Consider the following 20,590-nt stretch of genomic DNA (forward strand, 5'->3'; position numbering starts at 1 on the left):
CGGTCGACTCTGGCATCAGGGAGGCAGCTTTACTACATATTGTCCTGTGTACCTGTGCTAAGCCTCTTAAGGTATTACAGTGGCTTGTGTACCTACATAGGGCCTCTAGATGTATTATATTGTATTTTGGACAAAAGCATGTCCCTGCACTGGTCATCTAAATGTATTATACTGTCTTGTGGTCGTTTATTAGGCCTCTCGCTGTATTATGCTGTCTTGAGTTCTTTCGCGGTTCTCCTAGATCTAAATGTATTATAAGTTGTATTGTGTTCCTGCCCTGGGCCTCTAGATGGATAATGTGTCTCGTGTATATTGTTGTACCTCTCTTATTGACGTACATCATATATTTATGTCATACTCATAACTATCTCTGTTTCCTTTTTTTGTATCCTCTGTGTTGTAGAAGTTGTAACGTTCCATCTTTAACAATTGCTAATACATATGGATTATCTTTTTTTTTATAGAATGGTAACCGTTCCTGAGAAAGAAATGCTTATGGGTAATTTTGTTTTAGAATTGTAAGCTTTCGTTAGTTTCACAATTTGCATGTCGGGGCCTATTCATGAGGGTCTCAGGGCAGATTAGCCTTATAGCTAACTGTGTAACCTTCTTTAAATAAAGAATTATTATTATTCAGTATAATCGAGTATGCGGTAGGGTTATTGCTCATAGTTGAAGACCGTATGTTTTTTTTTTTTTTTTTTTTTTTTAACTCTGATAGATATTGGTCTCATTGTATGACCAATCCTACCACATTTCCTAATTTTTATTTCTTCATTTTTAGTACAGTAGTGGGGACCTTGGTAGCCAGGTGGTGTAAGTGGTTGAACTAGGCTATGTCAACAATATTGTTACGAGTTTGAATCCCTTACGTGGCAGGTGTCCTGACCCTAATTTTGAATCACTAGAATTGTGAGTTGTCTTGCCGAAATTCGGTTGTTCTCCCCGGGCACTCTGGATTCCTCCGCCAATAAAAACTGACCGCCACACATGTACAATATCACAACAGTGCTGAAGTAGCGTTAAACACCAATCGATCAATCAAGAAGTACTGAATAGAAAGAGAAACAATTGTTTTCATTTTTCATTTTTATTTACATGAACCAAATAGCTGATTCATTATAAAAATAATTTACAATATAATACAAAACAACTTGCAACATAACATGTAAAAATAAGCACCAACAATAAAAGACAAAATAAAATAGGATGAAATGGGCATAAAATCACATTTATGAATATGATATGTAAATGATAATATAAATTAAAATGTTAATTTTCCCTTATTTTCGAACAATTTAATGGTAAAGACAATGAATGAATTCTAGATATGAATAATAAATAAGATAATGAGATATGATGTCTTTGTGAAACCATTTGACTTGAACGGACAACATTTATCCTTGGATGTAGACATGCAGTACTTGGCATGTTACCGATGTAGATGTTTGTATTATATATTTATTCCGCTACTGATAGAAATTCACGATTTCATTGGACGACCGACAGCGGCCGATTTAGACCGTTGTATTCTTTCTTAAAGCTGGAAACGGCAGCTTCAACGATCTATGTCGCTTTACGGATAATTAGAGTGACCATGATTGTTTCTATCATTGTGCGAACATCAGTCGCTCGTATATTGAACCGAAAGCAGTTGGAAGATTAGATTATCAATGTTTGGCTCTGGTGTGATGAATATTAACAGGAAACGTTTTGAATGTTTTGTTTCCGGTCAACTGGCTAAAATGATAAGACATTTCAAACTAATAAAGATATATCTCCTCATCATGTTATCAAAAATAGCGTAATTGCATTTAGGTATTATGTAGCGATATGTGCCGTGAGGATCTATGATGAGTTTATTTGGATAAAACTCGGATGCATGAATATGGATGACTTGCCGTTTGGATCTATGATGAGTTTATTTGGATAAAACTCTGGTGTATGAATATTGATGACAAATAATAATGACAATAGATCATGCTCCGGAGCCACAACCAATTAATAAATTAACATAATTGTCACTACACAATATTCAATAAACTGCAGACGGCCGTACATCACGTGACTGCTGGTAAAGCTGATGCATACCATTGTACGTTTCGTATGAAGGCGTTCTATTGTCAGGCTCAGCATATGTACCAGTATTGTTTTCATAGACACCGTTAAACTGGTACCCACTACCAAAACCTGCTTGTTCTTTGGCAAGGTGTCCGTTTACGTCTGTTGATGCCTCTTCTTCGTATTTTGTACGTTTGACAAAAGCGGTATATGGATAAGAATTATCACCGGAAGTAACAGGAAGTCCAGCGCCATACTCGGGTCCAAATGCGTCTTTCTGTTCAAATTCTTCACTTTCTTTTCCCATATTATCTTCCATTTTTCGTTTGTTCCTTTTTGTGATATCAAAGTTTTGAAGATTATCTGATTCTCTGAGGGACATTTGCCACTTTTGTATTTCTGCATTCCGAAGATGCTCTGCTTGTTCCCGGTTTAATTGCAACATATCTCTGTCGTCTGTTGCGAATGATGTGGGAACTCTAGAAACAAACTGCCCATGCGCGTCTGTGTACATGTGTTCTCGGAAGGTGTATTGCTGTTGTTGCTGCTGTTGCTGTTGTTGTGCCATTGTAAGCATTGGGTAAGCAGGGGGAGACGTTCCAATATCACAATTTCTAAAAATAAAATAGAATTGCGAATTTTAAATATTGAAATTTTATAACACAGATTTACATTTTTTTTTAGTAATGTCGTACTCCCGCGATATGCCCTTCTTGTTACATGTATCAACAATTAAACTATTTTGATAGTGGATAAAATAACATACCGAACCATGTGTGAATTAGCGATCGATAAATAAATCGTCAAACCATATATATATATATTATGTATAGCAATGTAATTTTCGGAAAGAAATACATATCAGACATAAACCATCGACAACTACTTATTTACGGTTATTGACTTACAAGTACCGGCACACAAAGATTTTGGCGGGGTTTCTATGTATAAGAACTTACCTGTCAAAATTGTCTCTGAATCCTTTGGCAAATGGATTGTTATCAATTTTCAACTGAGTCACCTGAAAAAATAAGAAATTACTGTAGTGGATAACATCAAACGTGCATGTTGGTGTTTAATGCTGTTAAAGGCAAATATGAAAACATGTGTTTAGTCTTTAACCATGTGACATTTTTTGAGAGTTTGACAAGGAATAAGCAAACTCTAAATATTCAACTTTCAAAATAAATAAATGTATGGTTTTTATTTCTTTTCGGTATTGTTATCGTAGAATTCTCAACTAAAGTTTGTTTTATTTCTTGATCCTATTAATATAAAAGCTGCTCAAATTTATTGAAGTAATAATGCATATGAAATTATTCTTTGGAACTTACATCTGTGTTCTGATAAGCAGTGACACCTATAAATTGTGTTTCCGGGAACGCATGCGTCATCAGATTCTTTTGGTCTCCTTGTCCTCCGCCAACTTCGATCACGTGTATACGAGGTTGATACTTGTGCATGGAGTTCAGAACAACCTGTAAAATGATGAAAAGAAATGTTATTGAATGGCAATTATAGACGTAGTTCAAACCCACATAACCGCGCAACAAGGTTTTTTTTCTAAAAATATCAAATTTCAAGAATTTCTTATTTTGTTGTACAATGCCTACGTGTATCCAAGTTACATGATTATTCGTTTGATTTACAATTGCAAATAAACATAAAAATAAGAAGATGTGGTACGATGTAAAGAGACAACTCTCCACCAAAAACTCAAATGACGAAGGATTATATTTGATAAGATAATTTCAGATTTGTATATTAAGTTTTCGTTTATTTAATTTATACAGATAAGCAAATGGTACAGTAAAAGTAAACAAGAATAATCTGAATTTCAGAAATGATAAAAATTGAAAATGAGTGTCATTATTGACTTACATGTCCTCCTGGGTTGTTTTTATTGTTAGTCAGTTTCAGTTTACTGAACACTATGTCCTGCTTCATCCAGTGTGCGCCGGAACTTGGCGAGTCAGGATGAAGATACACTTTACCAGCTGAAAATAAACAAGAGTAAAAATTAACCTACATTTAATAAGAAAATTTATGAAAATATGAATAATCACAATAAAGATAAGTTGTAATAGCAAAAGATAACAATTTTGAAGAAGGTTCTTGTAAAACTATAAGTATGAAAGTGGCGGGAGATATGCTGATATTCCGACTTTATACATGAATAATATAGTTAGACGGCTCCGTAGAACCGGGTTCAGAGGTGAATTGTAAAAAACATTTTTGGGAAATAATGTTTCAACATACATAACCCATTTTTTAAATAAAAGTGTACATTTTTGTGCATTATTTTTTTATGTTTTTGCATCAGCATGTACGTAATACAATACACCATAGCCACACAGCATTAAAACCGAATATATCAACAATGGGCAGGTGAATAAAATCCATGTTACATTTTCTATAATTATTTTCCATTTCTATTGTTGACGTTCGCTTATTTAACTGTAATTAAGCACGGAAACATGACCATACCACTTAAAACGGCTTGGAATTGTCCACCTTTTAATAACGCCAACTATAGCAAGCAATACGGCACCCATTGTGAACGTCGCTGGGAATTACGATAAAGTAGCCACCCTAATTGATGGCTAATTTGTCATTTGTAAAAAAATTGGATAATACAACTAGGATATTAAAGGTCTCTGATCGAAAGGAATAGCATAAACAATCAATATAATAATAACAGGTGAATTATTAATCCAACGGTAATTTGGCTCCGTGGATTATTATATAGAAATTATTGTTACGGATTATAATAGATTGAGGCTTAATTACCCATCGTTTAGGTTAACAATTAGTTCGGATGTACAAAGATCTACTCGATTATTGAATTGCTACATGATATTTTTTTATTCATTTAGATCAAGAAATGAGATACATGTATCTGGTTCTATTGAGACATGTTCTAGCCAGAGTTATATACAATCATAAGTCATGGACAGATCTATGTAAAAAGTAGACACGTTGGTTGATTAAATAGGTTCGAATTGCAGAGAATAAAATACAATTAGAAGCTAACGCCCTAATGCGAACGATAAAGGCAAGGGCGGTTATGTAAATGGAATAAAATGGTATAAATTGATTTAATATTGATTAAAAATAAATTTACTCCATAAAAAGCTATCGAGAGTTTATGTTTGTAGCATAAAAAAATCGAATTATATAAGTTTAACAATAAAATTTTATGTATTTTATTTTGGCCTTTTGCTCTTGAAAAACTTAATTTTGTGGTTGTTGTTGATGTGGCTCTTATGTGTATCTAATATTTATATCTATATATTTAATGTAAAATGTATTATTTAATATTTTTCTAAATGAAATAAATTGCATGTGAACCAAATGTTTGAGAAAGTCAATATTAAAAATTCTATATTCATTTAACACATTCAAAAACTGTTAAGTTAAATAACTTTACATAAGAAAAAAAAATGAGGTGATAAAAACAAAGAGTCAATCGATTGTGTACATTGTATGAAAGGGTATCCAACACGTGCCTGTCTACTGATAAATTAACAGTTTTCTTAAAGGGAAAACAAAATAACGTCACGCGAGAAAAGATCAAATTCGTGCTTAGCAACTGATGTATTAACAAGATTAGTCAAAGATTGATTGATTGATTGTTGGTTGCTTTACGCCGCATTAGCATAAAAAGGCTATATCACGGCGAGAGCTAATTCAAGATTCGTCAAAGAAAAAACAAAAAACAAAATCGTCACCAGAGAAAAGATCAAATCTTTAATGTTTTTAAAAATGACTAGGGAGGGACATTTTTTGTAAAGGTCTATAACCTAACAACTAAATAATAAATCCCTTTAGAAAGGTGCAAGTATAACAATGTTTTTGGTTTTTGCCATCAACGATAAAAACAACTTGTTTTGTGCATTCGGAATAACGTATAACATCACTTTGAGTAGACCACACATTGTGTCCATGCGACAGAAAACATAGTCAATGGAAAAGCAAATTATAGAAATAAATACTTACTTTGTGGTACAGGTTCAGCTTGTCCACATGGCACCCATTTTCCACCTTGGAACTTCCAGTGATGTGGATCAGCTAAAATCATATCCACAAATACATTGTACTGTTTGTGTGGATCTAATCCGGTCAGACTATATTGTAGTGTAGGAAACATTCGTCTGAAAAAATACAAACACATTATAAATAATCAACTTCACACTCTTGGTATTTTGAAGAACAAAACATTTCTTATAGATATATTGATTGTTTATTGCTTAATGTCCAATGGCAAATTTTTCATGCATGTTTAGGACGATGTTTTAAATATATAAACAGCTTGAAATGCATAATATCATAATACGTAGTGTTGTATTTAGTTCGTTTGGAGGTTTGCTGTCCATATTACATTACTGTTGGTGACAGTTAGAGTGTCTGTTGATATTTTACGCCCCGGCGACAAAAAAAAAACAACAACAAAAAAACGACAAGATTAAATAATTATAGTTGTAAAATACTGCCACTATCAGAGTTGAGGATCTATAAATTAACCCCAAACAATGACTCCAAATGGGCATGATTTGAAAAAAAAACACACAACAGAAGGACTCTTCCTGTGCTATGGATGCAACTCCTTACACATGCAAGCCTTTTTGAATTAAGTTCTATAAAATTTCCTCATCCAAGCCATTTATTTAAAGTTCTGTGATGCCCGTATGACGTTAATAAGATATTGAATCTGCTCGATTTTTTGTGTCAACAATAACATTGTCGAAAATTTGTATTTCCAATAATATTTATTATAAATATAAAATAAATATTATTGGAAATACAAATTTTCGACAATGTTATTAATTTAGATTAACAGTAAAATAAAACAACAATATGCTTAGATAAAAGAATGAGCGCATGAAAACATAACTTTAAAAACACGCACAGAAATAAAAATAAATAAATAAAAGACAAAAATACAATAGTTCAGTTCATAATTTTAGTTTAAACAAATTTTGATGTAACTTTTAGCTACTATAAATAAACCATTATATTATAAATGTTTATCGAGTAGATCAAAAGTCATCATGATCTATTTCAAATAAAAAAAGCTTAATATTCAATAGGGATTATCAGTAGGGATTATCAATAGAGATTATCACTCTAAATCTGCAGAGAAAGCAGAATAATAAATATGATAATTTGTTTTCGCACTTTAAATAGTCTGTGTTTTGACAGAAATTAACATCCTCACACTAGATTGTGTATATATCAAAAGTTTATTTGTACAAAGACACAATTGAACGTAAGGCCGTGTGTTTATTTACTACTATTGAACGAATATTTTTCTGTTTTTGTATGAACAAAAATATTTAAAAATATAAGTATAACAAATGATTCACGTGACTATAATTAAAAATCAAAATCATAATTTGTTTGGCGGCAAGTAATATTTTGTGCGTCCTTTTGTAAACTATATTGCTTTTATCAATGAGATCAGAATTTATCCCCAACTTTAAATATTATCATGTATTTATTTTCGTAGATGCATGTTTATTTTAGAACTATATTTTTAAAGTTCAATGAAAGCAATTTTTGTATAAAAATTTAGCGGAAAATGCATAGGCATCCAACATGCACTGTCATGGCTTAGAATAATTATTAATCACCCGTTACGTATTTTAGACATATTGCCGCATTTATTTAAAAAAAAAGAATAAATATTTTCACTTATCGGGGAAATTTCTCAATTCATTCTATTTATTAAATTATTTAATTATTTCCAGTAAAGGGTTAAGCTAACACAATATATGTTCTACGCATCGGGTAAAAATTGTTATTCGTTTACACGAATGTTTTTTTTAAACTGCGTCAAAGTTTTTAGAGAATTTCTCAAGATTGCAATAGCCTGAATGTAATATTTGCCGCTGGATATTATCTATATGGGCGATATCTTTTTGCGCCAAAAAGTAACTCATTTGCGCCACAACTTAATTGCGCCAATACTTCTTTTGCGCCACATAATTTTCAAAACTATAGGTATCATTTGCGCCAATGAAATAATCATCTAATTGCGCCAATTTTGTTTATTTTTATTTATATATAACAACTAAATGATTGACCTCCATCCTCCTATTTTTGGGCTTGGGTCCGGCAGTTTACCGACTGGCGGAGTTAAAGTCATTTTAATAACGAAATGTATGCTGAATTAAAACGTTCACCCGTATAGATACAGTTAAAACCATATAAAATGTCTCTGTTCATCATTGAATTAAAGGCTGGTATTTGTAGTTGAGAATAGACACATATTCCTTTCTGCTTACTTCTCTACTCATTAGTTCTTTACAAATGCCTGACGGAATTTGTGTTCTTCAACAATGATGACCGGTTTTCCTCTATCAGACTTTTTGAATGGTATATCAGACATCTTGACTCGTGAAAAAATATTCTTTTACTAAACAATTTATTTTTTGGTGAGTTTTCTTAAATTTGATAAGTGTTCAGTGGAAAGGTTAATTATAATACATGTATGATATTGGTAAAACATGTACATGTATGATATAGGTAAAAAATATTTACAGGTAAATCTGGCGCAATTTCATTTCATTTATTGGCGCAATGAATACCATCAAAATAAAAGACAGTGGCGCAATTAATACCTTTTCAAAACTGCAATTGGCGCAAATTGATTCTGCCCATCTATATACGGTTAAGTGATAAAAAATCAATTAAACAATTCCCCAATGCGTTTTGCATTAGATATATATTATATATAGTAAATCCACGTGTACATTTGACAAAGTAAATTTATAAAATAAAACTTCAAAAAGCGTATTCAAAAATATTTCATGTAAAAAGGTTACGCAATTTGTAAAGTGTGATGTCAAATGGTTTAGCAAGATATATTTATATCAATTGAAAGCGTTTTGTAGTTTTGTATGAGCAACACACTTTTAATTGAACAATTCTATAAATTAGGAGCATAAAATCTTTCAATTCGTTTTAGGATTTTTTAGAGAAAAAAAAAACATGTATAACGAAAACAATAGTCTTGTTTTCAGTATTAAACTGGAAAATGTGAACTACAATACGATATTTACTTTCATAAACTGAAATATAATTGGATAAGCTAATATAACTTTAGAGAACAAATGTTCTTATTTCTTCATAAAAGGCCAACGAATCAAAAACTTATATTGAGATAGCACGGAAAACAGATATAACAATTTCGGAGATATTTATCATTGTTGACACATGGGCTTATGTCCTTAATTTCTTTAACTATATTGTGTATTCGTTCGTCGATTTAAATTCCAACATATGAGCGGAAAGATTTTGAGCGTTATGTCTAAGTTCTTGCTCAAAAACTTAAAATGTAGGGTAAATTTTTAATTTCGTGTAAAATTTCTGTTTTTTTTTAAATAAAATGTAAATTTATTTAAAATTAAAATATCATAGAACTAATTCTTTCTATGGGTTTGATATTGAAACATCTTTTTATATACGTTGTATTCGCTGCCGTAGTTCCCGCCTTTCGAAATTTTGACTTTTTGCTTATAAGCTTAATATTGTTCTCTTCATTTGCGATATCGTTTTAAGAACACTAATAAAAATGCGGATAAAATTTGAAAAATCACATAATTATATCAACTCTATTTGATTTCGCGGTTTCTTCCTTTTATTTTACACCATTTTTCTAAATAAATATATATGTATGTATTATATCTTCTCTTACTTAGTTCCCACACTTTTTTCAACTTCTCCAGTCTAAATTATTCTCTATTCCGAAAACCTCAAATATGAAGAAAATGGATAAATATTTAAGAAATTGAGTTTGACAAAACAATTCCAAGGAAATAAAGAAAACTTAAATAAATGTAATTACCTTCCTTGTTTAGTGATGATCATCTCTGTCGTGTGTTGATGAAACTTTACCCAGAGTTCTCTGTTGCACAGGTACACACAAACCTGCCGCTGTGGTGGCATCTGTTGGGGTGGCGAGAGACACGACATGTTCTGTATGGACGGCGGCATGCCACCACACTGAGCTGGAGGCGAGGCTGGATCATAGCTTTGAGGAGGAGGGTAGTACGGGACGGTTTCGTACCCAGAATACTGCTGATATTGATGATGCATTTCCGGCTGTTGCTGCTGTTGTTGGTATTGAGGGGGATACTCCATGGCGGCTGTTTTCTGCATGTGTTCCATATTAGCTGGCTGTAAAGAGATAAAACTTGGTCCATCACTGCCACCTGGCGACGAATATCCTCCGTCGGAACTTGCTTGATCTTCGTTTCCATATTCTGAAGATTTGTCCGGAGAGATTTGAACATATGGCGCTGATCGTCTGCTGTCTTGTTGTTGTTTAGCTGTTTCTGGAGAGTTGTACTCGCAGTAATAACCCTTAAGATTTCTCTCGGCGTATTGTTCATTCAAACAAGCCACTAGATCATTGTTCTGTTGAAAACTCTCAGTTCCACTTCTCTCGGTAAAGTGAGGAAAATTCGCTGTATTATCAATCTCACAGTTTAAATCGCTTGTCTGTTGCATGTTTATTTATTTCGTTATCAAATTATAGAATTTGACAAAAAGAGGTCTATCGCATTAACCAAAAGTGTGAAACAATATATCGCACCTCTTTTCGGTAAAAAGTATTCAAGTGAGAATTAGCCGTATAGTTAATCGTATTAGAGAGCCGTACAATAAACCTAGCATTGGTTATCACGAATTTCAAACCAAACAAGAATATTTCAATATAAGTTCTATTATTTCACAAATTTACCTACATCGAAGACTAAAAGCCGTGAATCACAAAGGACTTGCACAATAGATATAGAAAAATGACCACAAAAAGTTATTATAAAACATAGTTCACTAATGAAACTCGCGATCTGATTGGTCAGTTTCTAATGATTGACAATACGGGTATCTGACAGGTGACCTTTACATGTGTGATCAACAGTGGTCAGCGGTCTTGGCAGTCAGCTTGGCTAGTTTAGTCATCTTTTGGTCAGTTAATTAGCCAAAATGATTGAACAAAACTTTAAATTTTATTGTTAATCGATCTGACATCTACGCTTTTTTAAAGGGGAGATTAATTATGGAATAATCTAAATTTGTCACTTTCCCCATCAAAAGAGTTTACTGTTACAGGAAACTTAGCGTGGATTATTTATTTTATGACAATCACGAGAAAAAATGAAGGTCTCACGAAAGATAATTTTCATATTTTAAACTATCCCATTTCCGAAAATGTAAATTTGTAAAGTGGGTATATTTCATGTGTATATCATGTGTATTCCTGATTTGAATTAAAGGATGTTTTTTTTGATCCATATACGATTATTTAATTTACATATATTTGTCTTTGTGGTTTCAGTATAAAATTGAAACTACTGCATTTAAAATTTCATTTCCTTTCTTTTCTTTTTTTTTTTTTTTTGTTGTTGAAAGTTTTCATAGATTTCTATGTTGTTCTTTACTTTAAGTGATAATTAATAACATGTGCGTTGTTTTCTTTCTTTTAAAAAATAAGGCTACCATATTGTTTATAATGTGACGTAGGATGATAGACGTAACACAATACCAAGATTGCGTCCATGCTTACCAAGCTAACTTATATAAAAAAATAATATAAATAGCCATATTAACTTATATTAAGATCTGACGATATTTGTTAAATTATATTATCAGATACGTTTTTTAGTGTTAGAATTTTTATTTTAAAACCTTTAACATAGCATCAAACCGCAACTTTATTTTATCATTTCAAATAGAAGCAAAACCAAAGTCGAAAACTCATGCCAACGATCGTGCGTTATATATTCCTGTAACTTATTTTGTTCTTTTATTAATTACTGGTTTTCTGTGGAATGAATGTCCAGTGGCAAGTATCACATGCATATTCAGGACAATAACTTTCAATTGGTATTATGTATTAAATAATTCTAATAGCTACATGTAACACCATAAGTTCTAATATATTTTTGTGAATAAAATTTTAATCTTTACAAATATACTATTTTAATTATATTTTTAAGAATGTATATGGCTGTTTTATCAAGAAGAAAATCGGATAGACATGAAATATGTGTGACCAGGGGCTAGGGGTTTAACAAACAACAATAAAACAAAACCCAACGCTAACGATTTGCTGTATTCGAAAACATGATATGAAAAGGGACTGACCGACTAACATGGAAACTAGAAGACTATGCCTCATTGGCACTCTTTACACATGCTCGTATTAATATCGATGTTAGTGTTTATTTGTTTTTTGTTGCTTTTGATGTTTTTGTTTTTTTTTTATTTTTTGTTGATTTGTACTGTTGGTTTTTGTTTTTTGTTTTTCTTATTTTAGTTTATTTTGTTTTGTTATTTTTTGCTTATTACTTTCTTGCTGTTTCTTAGCCACTGCAATGTGTTTTTTTTTTCTTTCATGCTACTCCTTTGCCATTGTATTGTGTATCAAAAGTAGAGGCTCATCTTGCAAACGGATATTTACAAAGTATAATTATGCTCATGTATTTCTGGTAAACTACGGCGAGATCCTCGGCACTAGTCGAATTGTAATTATGTAATTGCTAAAGTTTCTTACAAAGCAATTGTACCATTGCAAATATTACCTATGTATAGAATAAAGAACGGATTCATTTTCCCGGCAATAAACACCTATTGGAATGAATGCCAGTAATATACTAATATATAAAAAAAAAAAAAAGCCAGCTTAACCGTATTTTTTTTCAGAGATCAATTCGATGTTTAACTGTTTGACTGTTTATTCAAAATACCCTCAGACGCAGATTTCCTGTGTAACAGGAGCGACAAATACGCATACATTTACAAATAACATAGAAGGGAAATGAGTAAAATACATACAATGAAACATTTTTTACAAAGCTAAATGTATACTAAATTTATTGACCATACCACAAAAAGTCCGTGCAATCTGTAAGTTTAAGCTAAATGTGACTCAAATAGGTTGTTTACTGTTTTTCCGTTCTGCGGTTAAGGTTTTTATTCAAAGTTGAAGGTCACACGATGACATAAGTTTTTTTTTCACTCACATGTAGTCTGTTTGGCAATCATTCCAACTTTGTTATTCAGTCTTTTGCATATTACACGTGTTTATACATGACTTTTCATCGAGACCACCATTATTGATGTCGACAAACTGTTAAAAAAAAAACCTTGAACCATACAAGTAAATTATCTATGTTGTGTACATGCATTACAAGTATTTTATAGAAAGGCAATTGATTTGTTTTAAAACTGCCGCGTTTGAAGTTTAGTTTGTTCCATTAGTTTTGAGATTTAATAGATCTATTTATAAACTGTCGCGTTTGAAGTATTTTTTTTGTACTTATGTTTTGAGAGAGTACGTCTTACTGTACTGCTTGATAGCTACATGTAGGTTGTCAGATGGTATGAAACATGCAAACACTTTGAAGGTATTCGCTTCGGTATTTTTTTTATTTTTCAGGAATATTTCGCTATTCCGTAGTTTCTTACCATTTTTCTGTAAACTTTATTTTTTTGAACCATTTTTATCTTTTCATTATTTTTTGGAACATTTTTTCTCTGTTCTATTTATTGTTTCTCTCTTTTCCTTACTAATATTCATTTTAACCATTTTTCTTTTCCTTATTTATTTTAAACATTTTTCTGTTTTCTTTATATTTTGTTATCCATTATTGTTTATTTCATAAACCGCAACTTTTTCTGCGTAAGCAGTGATACCCGTGCATGATAGATCAACCTAATATTGAAGGTGTCATATTATACAAGTATTTGGACATGTTTTGATAGTCCAGCAAAAATTACGCATGACGTTTTCTGAGGGTATTTTTTCTATTTTAATTTTAATATAGATCCCTCTTTGCCGAATCAGGCATCAGCGCAGACTTTCAAATTGCCTTCCAAGACGTCATAATTATTTGGAATTATATATCGGCATAACTATCTATCTACGTACATGAAATTTCATTTAAACGAGGAACTATTTATATATTCTGCACCTGCATGTAGGTGTCAACTAAGAATAAAATCATGAAGGGCCCTTTTTCAACACCTGATAGTTGTTACATAAACAAATATATGAATACTTTTTTGTTTATTTTATTTTTACATTTTAACGCTAAATTTTGACTAAATATAGCATTTAAAATTCAACATTATGTAAAGAAATTGAAAGCATATGAAGACTTAATAATACGAAATAATAAAAAAAAATGTGTCTTCAATTCAGTAATAATTTGAACAGGAGGAACAGGACTGGTGCAATTCGCCTTTTCAGAACTAGAGGACTATGGGTAATCTCATTGTTCGTACACCAAAATGAAAATGACGTTACGTCATTGGTTGCATACGTTTTTAACCAATCACAACGTTGTGGTGTACGCTTTTCCATACATTACCCATTAGACTGAAACGGCGAAATAGTAGATTAGGAACTGCTCACCCTTTGCAAAGGTTCACATGAGTTTATCCGTTGTTCGAATTGCTCTATCGTCAGTCTTATTTGAAGTGTTTTTGACTTGTGTGTTTCGTGTGTATTCGTTTTAGTCATAGTTTTGTCTTTTTTCAATGAGTTTATGGTTTATGATTGCTCCTCTCCTTTTTCCACCACTTTTTGCGGGATATATTTATACACATGATCTCTACAATGGAATTACTTCGTTTCTTTGGTTTATTATAATTGAGAACATCATTCATATTTGAATTTTCCCCAGTTTATTCTAGAATCATTATAGTGTAGAGCAAACATTAACAAATAAATGAGAATACAGTTCGATGTAGAACATCTTCAATGGCTTTTTCACCTTATTATAATAAATAACACGTATTCTATTGTATACATGTATGTCACATATACAATGGAATTATTCTCTTTTTCACTTTATTATAATAAAGAACACGTATTCTATTGTATACATGTATGTTACATATACAATGGAATAATTTCGTTTTTTTTTTTCTAGTTTCTTATAATGTAGAGCAAACTTTGAAAAATGAATCAGAATATAGTTCGATGCTAAAAATATAAACTCATCCTTTTAATTTAACCCACACGTCACGTTATACCGATAGCAACCATTTTGAATGAGAAATAGAAATATATTGTTTTTCTGTATTTAACACCCATGCTATGCCGCAGCTGTCTTTTGTTTAGTCCACGTCGTGCGTTGATCTTTTTTTTTCTTCAAATTGATCTATTTTAGAAACATTTTTATTTTTATAACAGTCCCGTAAGAGATATATGACGTAAATGAATTATTTGTGGGCTTGTTTGTTTTGTTGTTTTTGTTGCACTTCACGTTTTTTTTAAACATGAAAGATCTTTCGAAATGAAAACAATATTTTAATACTGTCCTGTTACACATTTATATGACACAAATGAATCTGTTTTTGTTTGTTAGTTTAAACATATTTATTTAAAGTGGATTGTGAAACAAGTTTTGCAACTTACATTAATCCCTTTCCACTTTGCGGGTTCGATTGCTGCCTTGTAGCGGCATTAGCCTGCTATTTTTCGAAATCTACAAGGGTGTCTTTAACGTGCGAGAGATATGGCTCCCTCTTAACAAGGGTCAGCCATATATCGTCCCCTTCCGACGGACTATCATCGTTTCCTCAAGACCATACTCGCAAATGGTGTCAAAGGAGAGCCGAAAATTCAGTCCCTGAAATGTTCATCCCAGACGGGAATCGAACCAGGAACCTTTGTGTTAGTAGTCCGATGCACTAACCACTACACCACGGTTTGTTTGTTGTTATTTTGTGTTGCTCTTCTCCTTATTCTGAGCATCAAAGATCTTCCGAAATGCATTTATTATAAGTAGTTTGAATAAAAAAGATATGAGCCATGCGAAAAGGTACAAAAACGAAAAAGAATAATAAAATTATAAGAAAGTGCTACTTAATAATTGACAACAGACTTGTGATCAATAAAACACCATAACAATGCGTTACTTATTTTCTCCCTACAATTAAGAAGTAACCTATATACACATTTTAGTGCTGACATCCCCCTTTTGTAAAAATTATTTCAAATTGTATATTCATCTGTCCATGCATAGTTGAAGTTGTCTGACTTAGCAGTGATGAATAAGACTAAGTATAGTTTTTCTTGTAAAACAAATATAATACATCGAATTTTAATGGAGACAACGGTATTCTTTTGCATAGATTAGCTCATATATGACTAAAATGTTGGGTTTTTGAATTTTTTATAGAAGTTGCATATATCAACGACAAGAACACGATCTTCGACAAGCATTCAGATTTTCATTTTGTCATTCAATCGAGCACTAATTTCAACTAGGTGCTTGCATCAATAAAATTGGAAGAAAAACAATAGTTTGCAATGATATTTCCCGCAAAGGGATGAAAGGATATAAAAGGGATTCAATCTTGCATCAATAAAAAAAAATGATTTGCAAGGATGTTTTGCCTGAAACTCATTTAGATGCCGTATACAAGGCAGTTCCAGCTCTCTCTTTTTTCCTGCTCAAATTAACATACCATTTTTTTCAGTAGAAATTTTCAAGTTTCTAGCGCTTTATTTCCGTTCTTCTAGCAAAGAAGACACAACCTATAATGGTTTCCTTTACACATTGTGACTTAGATGAAGACTTGTCTCATTGGCACTCATACCACATCTTTGTATATCTATGATTTCTTAATTATATTTATGTTACTTGTCATCGTACTAAAGTAAATCTTTCTTGACAAACAGTTCAAACTTTTGTATCGTTACTTTTGCCGACCGGTTTAGATTAGTTATTGAGAAACATAAACAACCGTTAGTGAAACAATTTTTTTTAACATGAATCTACCTCATTCCTTCAGTAGATATTTGAACATTGCAAAATACGAAATCAAATTGACATCACCATAGTATTGTCTTGTGATAGCCAATTTGTCCGCATTGTCAACATGTATGAGATAGAGAAAAATATGCCAAAAAAAAAACTAGAAAAAAAAGTCTAAACTAGAGGCGCTTAAGAGCCTGTGTCGCTCACCTTGGTCTATGTGCATACAGGTATTAAACAAAGGACACAGATGGATTCATGACAAAATTGTGTTTTGATGATGGTGATGCGTTTGTAGATCTTACTTTGCTGAACATTATTGATACTTACAGTTTTCTATATCTATAATAAATTTGGCCCTTTTAAGTTACAGTGGAAAATGTTTTGTAAAAATTTACAAAAATTTACCAAATTAATGAAAAATATTAAAATTGATTATAAAGGGCAATAACGCCTTAAGGGGTCAACTGACCATTTTAGTCATGCAGACTTATTTGTAGATCTTACGTTGCTGAACAATTTAGCTGTTCACAGTTTATCTCTGTCTATAATAGTATTCAAGATAATAACCAAAAACGGCAAAATTTCTTTAAAAAATACCAATTCAGGGGCAGCAACTCAACAACCGGTTGTCCAATTCATCTGAAAATTTCAGGGCAGATAGATATTCACTTTATAAACAATTTACTCACTTGTCAAACTTGCTCTTAATACTTTGGTTCAGAGTTATAAGCCAAAATATACATTTTACCCCTATGTTCTATATTTAGCCATGGCGGCCATCTTGGTTGGTTGGCTGGGTCACAGCACACATTTTTTTAAACAAGATACCCTTATAAATATTTTGGCCAAGTTTGGTTAAATTTGGTAGAGTAGTTTCAGAGGAGAAGTCTTGTAAAAGATTACAAAAATGTACGAAAAATTAGTAAAAAATGACTATAAAGAGCAATAACTCCTTAAGGGATCAATTGACCATTTTGGTTATGTTGACTTATTTGTAGATCTTACTTTGCTGAACATTATTGCTGTAAACAGTTTATCTCTATCTATAATATTATTCAAGATAATAACCAAAAACGGGAACATTTCCATAAAATTACAAATTCAGGGGCAGCAACACAACAATCGGTTGTCCGATTTATCTGAAAATTTCGAAACAGATAGATCTTCACTTGATAAACAATTTTACCCCATGTCAGATTTGCTCTAAATGCTTTGGTTTCAGAGTTATAAGCCAACATCTACATTTTACCCCTATGTTCTAAAAACTAAGGATTTTCTTGTCCCAGAAATAGATTACCTTAGCCGTACATTGTATTTGGCACAAATTTTTGGAATTTTGGATCCTCTATGCTCTTCAACTTTGTATTGTTTGGCATTATAACTATTTTGATATAAGCGTCACTGATGAGTCTTATGTAGACGAAACGCGCGTCTGGCGTACTAAATTGTAATCCTGGTACTTTTGATAACTATTTAGCCATGGTGGCCATCTTGGTTGATGGCCGGATCACCGGACACATTTTTAAAACTAGATACCCCAATGATAATTGTGGTCAAGTTTGGTTAATTTTGGCAGAGTAGTTTCAGAGAAGAATATGTTTGTAAAAGTTAACGACGACGACGGACGACGGACGCCAAATGATGAGAAAAGCTCACTTGGCCCTGTGGGCCAGGTGAGCTAAAACTTAAAGAAAAAAGAAATGAGATATCCCTCCCCTGAAAAAGTAGACTCTCGTATATGATTAAAAAAAAGGAAAATAAGGGTTTGGGAAAAGGAATGGGAAAGAGGTAAACTATAGGTTATTGGTCATGCATGGAATAGACAGGGGACTATACATGTAGGGTTATTATCATTGTTATAATACAGTTTTGGGAAAGGATATTGGTTTGAAAGGGGTGAATCGGGTGAAATGGTATAGCCAGGGCACTACATATATACGGTTTATTAACATGAAGGGTTTGGGATAAGGAATCAGGAATAATGAAGATAACAAGGAGTGTGAGATATAATTATTTATTGAAAGTCAAATTGTCAAAAGAGAAGGTCCGGTAAGTGCCAATTTTGGCCTCAAATTTCAGGTTCATCTGATGAAAAATTTAGAACACATTTTTTGAAAGTGTCTACTTTAGTCGAATCAATTAGTATATATGTGAAAATGTTTAACTGATTTAGTCACTATAAACGCTCCAATTCAAGCTTACATAAGAAAAATCTATCAAATATGCCATAATGTGTCACTTTTCAGATGATTTTTGTCAAAAATGAAAGTAGCCGCATCCGTGTTCATTCTCAACCTTTATATATGTTATGAATTATCATCAAATACAACTTACATTTAAATATTAAGAATGAACACAAATGCGGCCACTTCCATTTCAACTAAAAATTCACCAAAATGCAAGCATTTCGAGGATTTCAGTAATTAAGCATGCCTTATGATGCTAGTATCCGATATATATGACCCTCTGCTGTTGTTTTTTATTTGGTCTGGTTGTTGTCTCTTTGACACATTCCCCATTTCCATTCTCAATTTTATATTGTATTGTCAAAAACAGCCCATATGTATGTAGCAGAAGTATTCGACTTTCCAATTAATAGTTAAAAATTAACATTTCAACAATTTTGTAAAATATGTTGGGGCCAAAAAGGGGTCTAACTGGACCTACTCCTTTCCAACATTGCAATTTTCAAATTGTTTGTAATTTCGAGATTTCAACTTTGCAAATAGAAGATTGTCTGTAAATTTGAGATTTCAACTTTGTAATTTTAAAATTAACTGTTAATTTACGATCAAATCGTAATGTGTTACATTGTGACTCGACAAATACATGTCATATAAATGCGAATTATAACTTTCAACTTTGTCGTCATGTAAATCGAAATTCCAACATTGGAACGTTGTATAATTTTTTTTTTGAACATTTACATATTTAAAATTTGCACTCGAGATCACCTTTGGTTTATGGTATGGTTCTTATTTTTCAGCCTTTTTATGTTGTGTTTTGTAATTTAGTCTTTTTCGTTTTATGCAAATTATAAAACATTTTGGTACCAATATGAAATTAAAGAGATGTTGTATGATTGTAAATGAAACAACGATCCACCAAAGTTCAAATAGAGTGGATGCAGGCAGTTATAGCCTTAAATCATGAGAAAAACCGTACCGTCGGCTATAAAAAGGCTTCTACGTGTAAAATATGAAACCAATTCAATTGAGAAAACTATAGGCCTCATTTATATAAAAACGCAATTACAAATATGACAGACAAGAACCAACGACAACCACTGAACTACAGGTTCCGATTTTGGGACAGGCACATAAAGAGTGCGTCGATGGCCAACCTGAGACAGCGGTGTTAAAGCACAACATGAAAAAAAAAAATGAGAAAAACTATATAAAAAAAATCTATTGGAAAAGGCTAACTCATCAGAACATCGCAAAGCAGAAAAAAACATTTTACAAAAACACGTTGCAAGGTATTTATTTATACATTACTCTGAATAAAAGCAGATGTAAAGAAAGGTTATCTACTAAAATAAAAACAATGACGGAGTATGAAAAGGAAGAAAACATCTGGAGTCATTTTCAAGACTTTGAGATTTGACATTTAGTCGATAGAGTCAGCATGGTCTCGACTGTAATTTAAGAAAAAAAAAGCAAGAAAAAAAAACCCACACAAAACTCGAATATTCCGGATAGCAAATTGTCGACTTACAATAAAATTGGAATGGAAATGGGGAATGAGTC

The 20,590-nt window shown here is 32.0% G+C and overlaps 2 protein-coding genes across 2 annotated transcripts in view; one reads left to right on the forward strand and one right to left on the reverse strand.

Moving 5' to 3' along the window:
* Positions 1-20,590, forward strand: part of LOC139499401 (uncharacterized) — a 333,926-nt gene that overhangs the window by 169,277 nt on the left and 144,059 nt on the right. The gene's annotated exons all lie outside the window — the stretch shown is intronic.
* Positions 1,123-10,861, reverse strand: LOC139499397 (T-box transcription factor TBX21-like). The gene is made up of 6 exons (XM_071288075.1): positions 9,911-10,861; positions 6,061-6,215; positions 3,943-4,058; positions 3,396-3,539; positions 3,021-3,082; positions 1,123-2,675 (listed from the first exon to the last, which is right to left on the reverse strand). The coding sequence occupies exons 1-6, from the start codon at positions 10,573-10,575 to the stop codon at positions 2,036-2,038; spliced, it is 1,782 nt and encodes a 593-aa protein (XP_071144176.1). The 5' UTR covers positions 10,576-10,861; the 3' UTR covers positions 1,123-2,035.

Source organism: Mytilus edulis, chromosome 12 (genome assembly GCF_963676685.1).
Source record: "Mytilus edulis chromosome 12, xbMytEdul2.2, whole genome shotgun sequence".
Classification (NCBI taxonomy): domain Eukaryota; kingdom Metazoa; phylum Mollusca; class Bivalvia; order Mytilida; family Mytilidae; genus Mytilus; species Mytilus edulis.